Raw genomic sequence first — 12,159 nt, 5'->3', positions numbered from 1 at the left:
CACGACTTACAGGCCCAACAAGCCTTAGTCGGGCGCGCCCGGGCGGCGGCAACCGCCACTGGGGTCCCATACTAGGGACCTCCACCTAGTGTTTGTAAGGATCGGTCCCTTACGGGCTGATCCAAACATACCTCCAGTTCATTCGAAATAAATGTTTTCACCACCACCACCACCACCAACCAACCAACCTGTTTTTTTCTGGTTGCCTTGGGACGTGTCTTGGGATAGAATGGTGCACTGAATTCGTCGCAAGACTGTCGTGTTGCTTGAGGCGATATACTTAAAATTGCATATCACGAGAGCTTCGTATAGCTTGCACTTCATGGATGTGGTCGATTATGCTGTAATAGATGATAAACAACGGCTCGTGCAAGTCTGTCAGGGAAATTGATAGGTTGGGCTGATGTAGTTTCCTTTTCGCAGGAATTCGAAACAACCAAAATGGCCACGTGCGTTTAAAACAAGGGCGTAATCACCGGTTTTTGATTGGTTTGGTTTGCCTTATTAGGGTTTAACGTCCCAAAGTGACTCAGGCCATGAGGGACGCCGTAGTGAAGGGCTCCGGAAATTTCGACCAGCTGGAGTTCTTTAATGTGCACTGACATCGCACAGTGACATCGCCTCTAGAATTCCGCCTTCATCGAAATTCGCCCGCCGCAGCCTGGATCGAACCCGCGTTTTTCGGGCCAGAAGCTGAGCGCCGTAACCACTGAGCCACCCCGGCGGGTACCGGTTTTTGAGGAAAGCAAATGGCGCAGTAACTGTGCCACTTCTCAACGGACACTTCAATCAGGCCTTAAAGGAAGGTGAGAGAGAAAGAAGAAAGAAAGAGGTGCCGTAGGGGAGGATTCCGGAATAGCTTCAAACACCTGGGCCTCTTTAACGTTTACTGGCATCGTACAGCACACGGGCGCCTTTTGCGTTTCACCTCCATTGAAACAAGGCCGCCGAGATAGTGTTCGAACCCGGGTAATCCGCCTCAGTAGCCGAGCGCGCTAACCCTAAATGACCGCGGCGGGTCCCAGTATTACAACGCAGATAAGCCGTACGTATAAAATTTGAAGGAAAAGAGAGGACAGCCATTTCTAGTTTCCGTGTAGCACAAATACGCCATCTAACTGGAGCGGAGTTCATCCGACCAGCTCTACAGGTAACGAGAAGCACCCCTTCTCTGTCGTATATTCTGTTAAATATTGAGCTTGAACAACTTCTCGTAGTTTATCGCGTTATATGTGATCCCACTCATGTAATATTAACAAAGACTGCGTGGCCACCGGTCGATAACAACCCGTTGTGTTCATGGGCACAACACACAAACTGGGAAGAAGTTGTTGATTCTGAAGCGATGGCAGATACCCGCGATGGGGGATTGGCTACGGTTTAGTGCAGATAGGATAGGATAGGATAACTTTATTCGGCTCTAGCACAAGGTTTTTTATGTGGTCAGATGAGTCCATCCGCAACGGTTGGTTGCCCCTATTCCAGGACTCCGCTGGATGCTGCCGTCAGCTGAGCTCGTCGTATCAAACCGATCTGGTCATCGCGGCAGTCGCTGGAGAGCGGACCCTCCCATTGCTCCACACTTGGGTTTTGTATAACTGGGACGATGTCGACTTTTTGACATGCCCATGTGATGGAAACAGGAGACAAACTTGTTTTCTCGGTTGCCTAGCGCGCAGCTCATAATCCGGCCTTTGTCACGAAATCAATCTACCGTTACATTCCAAACAGGGCCCCTATGCAATGTGAAAATTTAGTGTTTTACTATTGCTGCCATGGTAAACAAATTCTGTACCACTTTTTTTTTTCAAACGACCTCTCTGAGCGGCTGGCCGTCGCATGCCGCATGAGGGCGCACGGTAGCCAAGATGAAAAGGCTGAAGGAGATATCGTAATCGCCTATGGAAATCTCCTTGTTTATGTTACTATTTATTTATGCCTTTATTATTTTCTTAGTGAAAAATTGAACCATTACATGCGTTGCATTAGAATTTACACATAAAGCCATCGTCCCGTCTTCGATCTACCAGCAAACAGGTTCCCTGTCGTTGCGTCGTCTAATCTGCCAGCCTAAACCCTATTACTACTCCCTTTCCTCTTTAAATGGTCCCCTTAATTTCCAGCAGTTCACCGCCTGTTTCTTGGCCACTCCCTCGTAGTGGGTATGTGCCATTTTATTTGAGGCCAACCAAGCACTACACCTTGGCCAATCCCCCCCTGTGTGTATGTGCCATTCTTAAGAGGATGAAGAAGAGGAAGGCATCCGTGGTGCGTGCACACGGTCCACGAGCTCACCGAAGAAGAACGCAGCCACCGACTCGAGTCGAAGTCTTTTTCTCGGTTCTCCGCAGCAGCACCTGACTTCTAAGAGGTACGGACGAGGATAGCCTTCCCCACCTTCTTTAGCAGACCGTGCCTGAACTGTCCGGCAGTCGACGGGGTGCTTCTGATACATATTTAGATGAGAAACGCGATGCACAACCATTAGCTTGGCACCAGTTGTCCTCTTCTCCTGGCCCTCCTCATTGAACCCTGGGCTATCCCCATCGTGGGTATTCGCCATGTCACTAAGGCAACAACAACCAGGCGCATGCTCGACGTTAGGCCTGTCACTGAGTCTGGCTTGAGTGGACCCAAAATATGCATGCCTTTGACTGAGGCCTCTGGCTCAAACGTCCTATCGTCTTTTTCAAGTTTCCGCGCCAACGCATTTGCTCTTGGTCATATGTATCGGGGCTCTTTTTTGCAACGCCAGTGTGTTAGCTGACGAGAGCCCTACTGCACAGCCCAGATCATTCAGAGGTTATGGTACACATAGCTCCTGGGTTCAGTTACTTTCCCCTCCAGCACACCTCCTGTCCTGATTGAGCAGCTGTGTTTTCGTCCTTGCTACTATTTAACTATGAGTTGGTGATATAACCAAGATGTAGTTGGTGATGGCCAAGATAATTATTTTAGTTATCCGCTTCATCTCGAAGTCATACAGCCAGGATTTCCTTGCGTCAGGTTGCCATGCCCAGAGCGGGTGGCAAGCACGGACATGGCGAAAAACGACACCACGAGTCCAAGGCTTCGGCGCTTCCTCCTGGCCCCGGACCCTGGGAGACCAACATGACCACTGGCATCACCGACTCGAAGCCCCCGGACACGGGCCCCACCGCTACCATTAGCGGCGTCCAGCACGAAATCCAAACGGATGCAGCTCCCGACGAAGTCCAGAATGAACCCGCGCAGGCAGCGGCTGTGGAGATCGCGGCCGGTCAACCGCAGCAGCAGGAGGGGCTCGGTGAACCGGTCATGCTTGGTGCGACGTCATCTCCAGCGGCGGATCAGGACGATTCAACAACGACTGCATCTGTACGTACACGGGAGAGATGCCGCTGGTAGTCTGAAGTGGGCATCACGGCAGCGACGGTTGTGCAGGCGATGTAATTGCTATTGATTCGCTGACTGAAACGTCGTTACTAGCGCTAAAAAAACCACAAGGAACAGCGAAGAGATACCGACGGGACACGCCCATGCGCTGTTTGGCGCTAGTAACCGTATTTCAGTCAGTCAATCAAAAGCACGAGAGCTCCTCTTTCTTCTTTGAGTTGTTCCTATTGCGTTAACTGCATAAGACTCCAATGACGCAGCTCACAAGGTCGTCCACATTCAGCCACTTGTTATAAATTGCGTGGCCTCTCGTTGGGTCTTCAGCTGTGCAGTGAGCTAGGAATCGTTTTAATAATAGTCACACACTCAAATACAGAAAAGCGTGCGATATCCGCATAGAACACACACGAGAAGCATCCTTCGAACATATGCACGTTAACGTAGCCTACCGTGCTCATGCACCACAGTCTCTCAGTAGCCGCCGCGGTGGCTGAGTGGTTACTGTGCTTGGCTGCTGACCCGAAAGACGCGGGTTCGATCTCGGCCGCGACGGCCGAATTTCGATGGAGGCGAAATTCTAGAGGCCCGTGTACTGCGCGATGTCAGTGCACCCCAGGTGGTCGAAATTATCCGGAACCCTTCACTAAAGCGTCTCTCAGAGCCTGACTCGATTTGGGAAGTTAAAACCCCATAAACCAAACCAAACACTCTTCCAACGACAACATTCGTTATGTCGAACGTGCGAGGGGTAAGAGCAAAAGTGGCTGGTAGAAAGCATACATGCTGAGCTATAAGAAAGTTTTCTAGGCATGCCTGCCTCATAAGGAACTCGCGGACTAGGCTGTCAACGATATCGAGAAGGTGCTGTATCTGGTTATGAGAGCGAGTTGGTGTCGTAAAACTTGCCACCGGTGCAATAGGTGCACATTTCTGGGCAGTAATTTAGCTGAACACGAGACAGGGACAAGAAGCACTGCAGAGAACACCGCCTTGTCCGTGTATTTACCCTTATTGCAAAGAATGATCCGGGAAACGTGCCTGCCTGCCGCCACAGTTGAGTCACACGCCGGAATGCATTGCATGAAACACGCTTCCTGTTAAACTGCAACACACACACTCGAGCTGTTCGTTGCACGTCGTCGTCGTCATCAACTTCCACCTGCGGCGCGAACTGATCAGATGAGCTTAACTTAGTAGATCAGAACGTTGGGCCAGTTGGCGTAGCGACATATTCAAGAAAACTTTGCGCAGAATGACACAAGACGGAGGGAGAAACACGTTAACACACACGGGCTCAAACTTGCAACTGTATTTTCGGAAACGATACATCGCCTTAAAAAGCAGAAAGGACGCAGGCGTACGATTGCCAGTGCAACACATGTGGGAGCAGATTGGTACTGCAAATATAGCATCAGTGACAGGCACAAGACAATTCAAACTCAGCGGAAATACCCAGAAAGCAGGAACACGAAAGGGGGTTATCGGTCGCGAAGAAAATCAAATTCTTTTTTGAGAAGGGCTACCGATGCCTTACTCACACAGTCTGCCTTACTAGATATCTCGAGGGCCTCTACAATTTCTCGGGACACCCTATCGGAAGCTCTCCCGATAACCACCGTAGAACGGAGGAGAGGGCGGCACTGCTGTTTCTTCTTATTATTCCTTCTTCTTATTTATTGCGCTCGTGTGTGTGTGTATGTGTTTCTCCCTCCGTATTGTGTCATTCTGCGCAAAGTTTTCTTGAATAAATGAGCTTAACCTCAATCAGAGCTTACCCTGAGTCTAATATCGTCGCCAGAGGTGCGGACGACCCAGCGATGAGCAAAACCATGACCCAACTAGGCTTAACACATGCTTCTGCACGTCTACTCGGTTTGACTACATTAAAACCCTTCCAATTTTTTACACGCAGCACAAAAACAGGCACTACTTAAATGCTGGCAAGCGTATGCATGTAGAAATATAGTGAAGAAATGACAACAAAACTGGCAATTTTATGCAGAAAGTTTGTTCCCTGTCATATTACTCACGCCTGTACATGTGTACTCTGTCAGGCTCATGCGCAGATATAGACAGTAGTTATCTTCTTTCTATACGAAGCCTGTCCAGGAACTAAGAAATCAATATCCCCATGAAACAGGAACAATTGTTATTAGGCACCTGGGACAGTTGCTAGCTAGCGCCACTGGATGCCGTATCAGCTTGTACCTTCTCAACTGCTCTCGTGACAGGTGACGTCGTCCAAACGAAGCGGCAAGCGCCGCAAGGGACAGAAGCGGCGCGAACGAATGCAACGTGGCTCCAAAGCCGACGTGAGCGGGAAGGTGCAGCTGACCGGTGCACTTCTGGAGTCCACCGCTGGCACCGAAGCCCAGGACGGTCTTGCGACCACTAAGGACGCCGCCTCCAGCGCCCTGAAAGAGAGCAGCGAAGGGGGCGCCACCAAAAGGCAGCAGGACGAACGACCGGAAGACGCAGTTCCGAAGCCCGCCTCCGCAGGTACCACGGGCGAAGGACAAGAACAGGTGCAGCAGGTGTCCAACGAACCTGCTCCTCTGGGGGAGGCACCCGGAGACTTATCAGCGATGCCTGCGGACTTGCCGCTGACCGTCACCACTGTTCGCTGCACTGAGACGGACGCGGTAAATCCTTTTGCTTGGATACGCGCCGGTTGCTTTTTTTCTATGCCAATGGTTATAAGATCCTTGAGGTAGTTACGGCGTGCATCGATTTATACCAAGCACTCACGGCTCATCCCGGGCAGGAAACAGAAATCAGCAAGGGGATAAGAATGATGTGTAGTGCAGTTAACTACCACTCTCAAATTATGAGCTGCACCATAACACTGCAAAAGGGAGTAGTAAAATTGTAACTTGCTACTACAGCACTATGGGGCCGAAGGTACAGGAGACCAAAAAAAATGGGAGTTAAGATAAAATCGACTTATAGGTACGATAGCACGTTTTGCCTAGTTAGGCTTTCTTCATCTTTGTATAGGTTACAATAAACTTGAAAATTCGAGTAGCACCCTAATGTTCTTGCAGTCGTTCTTGGCTTCTCTCTTGCTATAAGCCGCCTGAGTCGTTCGTTGCGATTCGAGTTATCGTTCTCTCTTCTCGGCAGTCTCTCAAGCTATTTATACTCTCCTCTCTACTGCACATTCCTCCGGCGCTTTCATCATTCGCCTCTTCTTTCTCGCTCTTCATCTGTTTCTGCATTCCGTTTAACAAGGTTTATTTTCTTCGCCGCTCTGCTTCAACCTGCCGCCTCGCTATGTCTGCTGATTCGGTTTATTCGCGTTGGCGCTGTCTTCTTTTGCGTTGCTGTTCAGCTCCCCGTGCACATAGTTCGGCTTCGGAATGTGTCGAAGGACCGGCTTCATATATATTTACCATTTGCCGCGCTTCATGCATAGGTTCCTCGGCGACTTCAACCTTCGCATGTTCTTTCTGGCATGCGCACGCAACCGCGTTTCTCGGTCTCTATCTTCACACCCTCTCCCCCAAGGCTGCAGCTGGCGCGACGCCCTCCTCCCATTCACTACAGCTGGCGCGACACTCCTCCGAGCTTACCCGAGTTACAACGAGCTTCACCTGGACGCAACGGTTTTTTCGCTATAGTTACCCATCTAGCGCTAGAGCATGAAAAGGGCTACAAGTTAGGACCACGCAGCATGGGATGATAATTAAAAATATTACTGACGTTAATAAAGAAGCAGCAAGAAGCAGCGCAGATTAGAAAGCTGACGTGTATGTTGAGGGGATTCTCTATACAAATTAAAGAACAAATAAATATGAACGGCACACGTATTCCGTAAAACTGAGTCGAACAGTCTTGACCTCAGAAAAAAGGAAAAAGTGCAACGAATGCCAGCCAGGAGCTAAACGGACTTACAAGAACCCTGTGTAAAGCTGCCACTGCGCAGTGAAAGCACCAATATTTGCAGATCACGGGGGGGAGGGGGGATGTTTTCGCACTTCACTGAGCTTAACGCGGAGGTGGCGACGACAACGTTCTAGCTTTGCGTTCCACCTTACTTCATACTGTCGATTCGTGCTACGTCACGAATTTTTTTTCTCGACACCATTTCAAGTTTCGAATTTTTGAGCAAGTTCAAAACTCCAGGTGGTATACGACCCCACCGTGTCCTAGTGGTCTGGGGGTCCGCTTCGGCTGCGGGAGGTGGTTGGTTCGAAACCCACCGCCGGACACCCACCGGTAAAGATGGGTACAAGCCACCCCCGGCCCAGCGCCCGGCTTCTTCAGGGGTGTGCGCTTGGAGGAAGCTCCGTAAACCCCGCTGCGCCCCTTCGGGGGCAACCTAGTTTCGAGCACTCAGCCTGCAAAGGTGGTTCGTGTTTCACTGCGAAGTGAGGAGTTCCGACTCAAAACTCGTGCGCTCTAACCAGCGTGTCTCAAGACAAACACTGTAAGCGATCCTTCGTTTCGAAGAGAAAACTTCAGAGTATCACAGCTGACTAGACATGGCGGTTTTTCCGGCTGTCTGACTTGCGAGAAAAGTTCTGTATGAGTTCCTTTCGGGTACCCTAATAGTCAAGGCACGAAAACAAGCGAGCGCGGAATATCATCAGTCGTTCTTCCAAGACTTCATAACCCTTTCAGGCGTCATTTATTATCTCGATTCAGAATAAATATTTTTCTTTGGCAGAAATAGAATGCCCAGGCATCAAGAAATTTAGTCAGTTCTGAAGTTTTCGGGCGAAAAATAACAATGGGTGATTTTTTATTAGCACATACAAAATTTCTCGTAAGCTGTCAGTACATCCGAAACTGTACCATTGAATATTTACGACATCGGCGCCTTAGTGACTGTAGAATAATTTCATGCTTTCAACATGCGCATCACCAAAGGAATCCAAGCATGCGATGAAGTGGAATTAACTGATGGCACTTGTGTTCAAACGTGGTGATGAAAAACCCGAACTCGCAGGGAGGGCGAAGTCGCTTCAGTCGCAGCGCCCAGCGGAGACCCGAGTCGGAGAAGAGCCGCAAGCCGTCGACAGCGGAACTGGTCACCTCGATGGCCAACCTCGACACCTTGGTGCGTACACAACACGCGCGCCCAGTGCCTTTCCCCGGAATACCATGAGGACTAGGCGCACCTCACAACTATGTTCTTTAACTCGGCTGCCATTCGAGTGAACTACGAGCTTTCTGGAGGGAGAACACGTACAGGGTTAGTAAAACAAGTACAGAACAAGTACAGGGTTAGTAAAAAGTTCCAAGACCAGAGGGTCTGCTTTTCAGCGTCTCATTCTGCCACTTATGATAGCAAAAAAAAGTATCAAGTTTCTCAGCGTTGCGAACGATACTTCTATCCTCTACAGAGATTTTTGGCTTCGGGTGTATCTAGACTGCGCTACTATATCGCAACCAGTGGCCTCGGAACTTTTGACCGACCCTGTACCCCATTTCCGAAAAGTAACTGAGCAACAAGTTTTTGCTTCTCAACCATATAAGGGAGCCTTTTCGCCCCTAAATACTGAAAGGTGTTGAAATGTGAGAAAAAGGGCTCACCTTACTTTACCCAGATTCAGAGCTTAAGGACTGCCACTAGTGCTTCGCTGCGCGGCAAAGAAACAAACCACCGTTGCTCGGTTAGTTCAAGCAAAAACTTACGTGCGGTATTTGCACAGACTTAATCATGAAATGCATTCATACACTTCAAATTCCCAAAGCTACAGTTGCAAGCACAGCCCGTTGCCGTTTGATCATGTTCTTATCATTCTTTTAAGCGAAAGCATTTAATGCCTCATCGTTGTCGACTGAAGGTTGTGAGCAGAGATGTCACGCTTTTTCTAGTGAGACCAGAACAAAAATCTTTGGGCATGATGGGAATCGAATCACCATTCTTCCGCTTAGCAGACGAGCGTGCTAATGGCTACGCTACTTCCTGCCAACGCATATGAAGTTCTTGTCTAGGACGCCGCAGAGTGCTTGCAGAAAGGCGTCGAATCAGATGGATGCCTTCCAAACGCTCTGCAGTGTCTCCATCATTGAAGATTCACAAACAATTGTGTACTTAATTAACACTTTAACCACACATCATTGACACAAGCAGCAACACCGTTCTAAAGGCTTTCGCCTCAGCGAGCTTTAGGTCAACAAAGTGCTCTCGTGAACTTTTTGTATCTTGTTTTCGAAATAGCAAAATCGCTATGTCTGAATTTCCTAGCTTCTTAAAAAAGATGGCCGCAGTTTCGGCCGTTTCTCCGCCACTTACTAAGATAAGCTGTTCGGACACCCGCAGGCGCGGTCTCCAGATCCGTCAACCTGGCGGAAGTCGAAGGGCGTCCTGACCAAGAGCGATATCACGATCACCTCGGTGTGCGTCGGGACCGGCCTGCTCTTCGGCTCCCTGGTCATCTTCCTGGTGATGATCTCAAACCAGAAGGTGGTCATCCAGCATTTCTGCCCCACCGCGGACTGCGACCGACATGCGGCGCTTCTCACCGAGCACCTCAATTGGAAACTCGATCCCTGCGAGGACTACGCGGCATTCGTCTGCTCGGCGTGGGAGCCCTCGAAGGCCCACCGCGACTTGGCCAGGTCGGCAATAGACGACCTGCGGTTCTCCTGGTACGACCTATTCGCCGACACACTAGCCAAAGGCTCGATCACGGTGCCCGCCGGAAAAAAGCCGATGGCCATGTACGATATGTGCAGGAGGGACTACCCTAAGAACGCCTCCCAGATGACGTGGATCCGAGGCATGCTCGAAAAGTACGGTCTGTACTGGCCGGAGAGGCCCGCGAAGCAAATGTCGCCGCTGGCAATGTTCGTGGCCCTCAGCTACAAGTGGCAGTGGTCATTTTGGATCACTGTCGATGTGCTGCGGTCATCGTCATCCGGCAAGCGCCGTGTATTCGTCAGACCGGGACTCTACCTACCCATACTGCGCAATCACCATCGCGCAGTCAAGCAGGCGTACATCAAGTACTGGGAGCAGTTCCGCTTGCTCTTCTACCCAGACGGCAGCACTGATCGACCTCAGGGGAACGAAACGCTCATCAATGAAATTCGCATTATGGAAGAAAATATAATCGAAACCCTGTATGAACTATCAATGTCTCCCAAGAAAAGACCGGCCTTGTTCTTATTCAGAGATATTGCCTCCCACGTACCAAATGCTTCTGCGGCCGAGTGGATCAAAGATTTCCAGATTGGTCTGTCACTCGAACCGAGCCTGAGCGTCAACGATGAGATTATTGTCAGCGACGTCTCCCTCCTTGAAGCCGTAGCCAATTTTGTGACCAAATACGGCACAGTGCAACTGAACAAGCACATATCGTGGCTAGTGGTGCAGTACTCGAGTATTCCGGCCGACTATTCCATGCTCCTCGGCTACTACGGAAGCCAGGAGAAAGCAGAGCTGCTGCTTCCAGTGTACTGCGCTCACCACGTGGAAGCCTCGTTCAGGGTCCTCGTTCTTGGACTGGCTTACTTCGCGAGATTTACTGACCGAGACCGCCAGACCATCAACACCGGCTTCAACGGCCTCATCTCGGCTGCCGTGGAAAAGGTCCAAAATGCCCCCTGGATAGACGACCAGAGCAAAGCGTTGGCGACAGAGAAGCTCATGGCCATGAAAAATGCGCTTTGGCCACCGGCCTCGCTCCTCCAGGACGGGGAACTGGAAAAAATATACGCCGGTTTCCCTGACAGTCAGCCATCCTTTGCTCATTATTGGGTCACAACACGCCAGGCAGCTGTCGCGGTACAGAGGACGCAGGAATACGACGAGGCCATGCTGCTTCTGGGAAACCACTTCCCGGAATACGCCGACTACGATTACGTATCCAACACCGCGAAGATGTCACTCGGCGTGGCGGCGCCTCCTGCGTTCTACAGCAGCGGGACCAAGTCCATGCTGTATGGCGGCCTGTTCTTCCTGATGGCCATGCAGCTGGTCAAGGCGCTGGACAGCGAAGGAATCAGGTGGACGGCCAACGGGACCGCGGTCGACGGCACCATCCTGTTCAACTCTACGCTGGCAGCATACCTCGCCCGCGAACAGTGCCATCAAGGCGGGGAGAACTCGAGTGTATTTCCCGAGGTGCCTGCCCTGGAGGTGACCTACTCCGCACTCGCAGCTTCTCACCTACATAGGGACAGCGACAACCTGGCGCTGGCTGAAAAGCTGCCCCCAGAGCACGTCTTCTTCATGACCTTGTGCTTCTTGACCTGTGCGAGCCCTGGCGCCCGGAATCCCAGCGGGGCAGACTGTAACAAGATCGTAAGAAGTTCGGAGCTCTTCGCCCACGTCTACAAATGCGCGAAAGGGACGAAGATGAACCCGGAAAGGAAATGTTCGTTTTTTTCGTGACTTCGCTACAGCAGGCTCTACTCCAAAGCTGCAGCATCATTTCAATGTAAATGGTTTTAAGTTCAGTACCGAACTATACCTGATGTCGAGGGAACCCTTCTGGGATGCCCTTGTAGGAGCTTAATCTCTTTGTGTTTTTTTTTGTGCAGAAACTGCGTAATTTAGACCGGGGAAGAGTGCGATTTTTGTTTTCTGGCTATGTGAAACCATCTTTAAACTCCAGCTCTAGTGATCTGCCCGGGAACTAAGAAACTCTACATCGCACATCTTGCTTCGCACTTTGGAGCATAGCTTGGACCAATATTGGGCCCATGTTGGCCTGAAGTCTGTTTTCGTGATGGTGGTGCTGTGATTGTTTAACCTCAAGCTGTGGGGCTGTACGTATGGTTTGTAAAATATCTTCAGTGACTGACGGCCATGGTAGTCGGTACCTGACG

The 12,159-nt window shown here is 50.4% G+C and overlaps 1 protein-coding gene across 1 annotated transcript; it reads left to right on the top strand.

The window, feature by feature from the left end:
- The first annotated feature begins 3,012 nt into the window (after window positions 1-3,012).
- Window positions 3,013-11,722, top strand: LOC149332847 (endothelin-converting enzyme 2-like). Its single transcript, XM_089555898.1, has 4 exons — window positions 3,013-3,357; window positions 5,607-6,017; window positions 8,327-8,437; window positions 9,647-11,722. Exons 1-4 carry the CDS (start codon window positions 3,013-3,015, stop codon window positions 11,720-11,722), a joined length of 2,943 nt encoding a protein of 980 aa, XP_089412024.1.
- Window positions 11,723-12,159: the final 437 nt, after the last annotated feature.

Source organism: Amblyomma mixtum, chromosome 8 (assembly GCF_055824585.1).
Source record: "Amblyomma mixtum isolate Tamu chromosome 8, ASM5582458v1, whole genome shotgun sequence".
Taxonomy (NCBI): Eukaryota; Metazoa; Arthropoda; class Arachnida; order Ixodida; family Ixodidae; genus Amblyomma; species Amblyomma mixtum.
The sequence above is the reverse complement of the archived record's forward strand: the minus strand, read 5'-3'. Positions and strand labels throughout refer to the sequence as shown.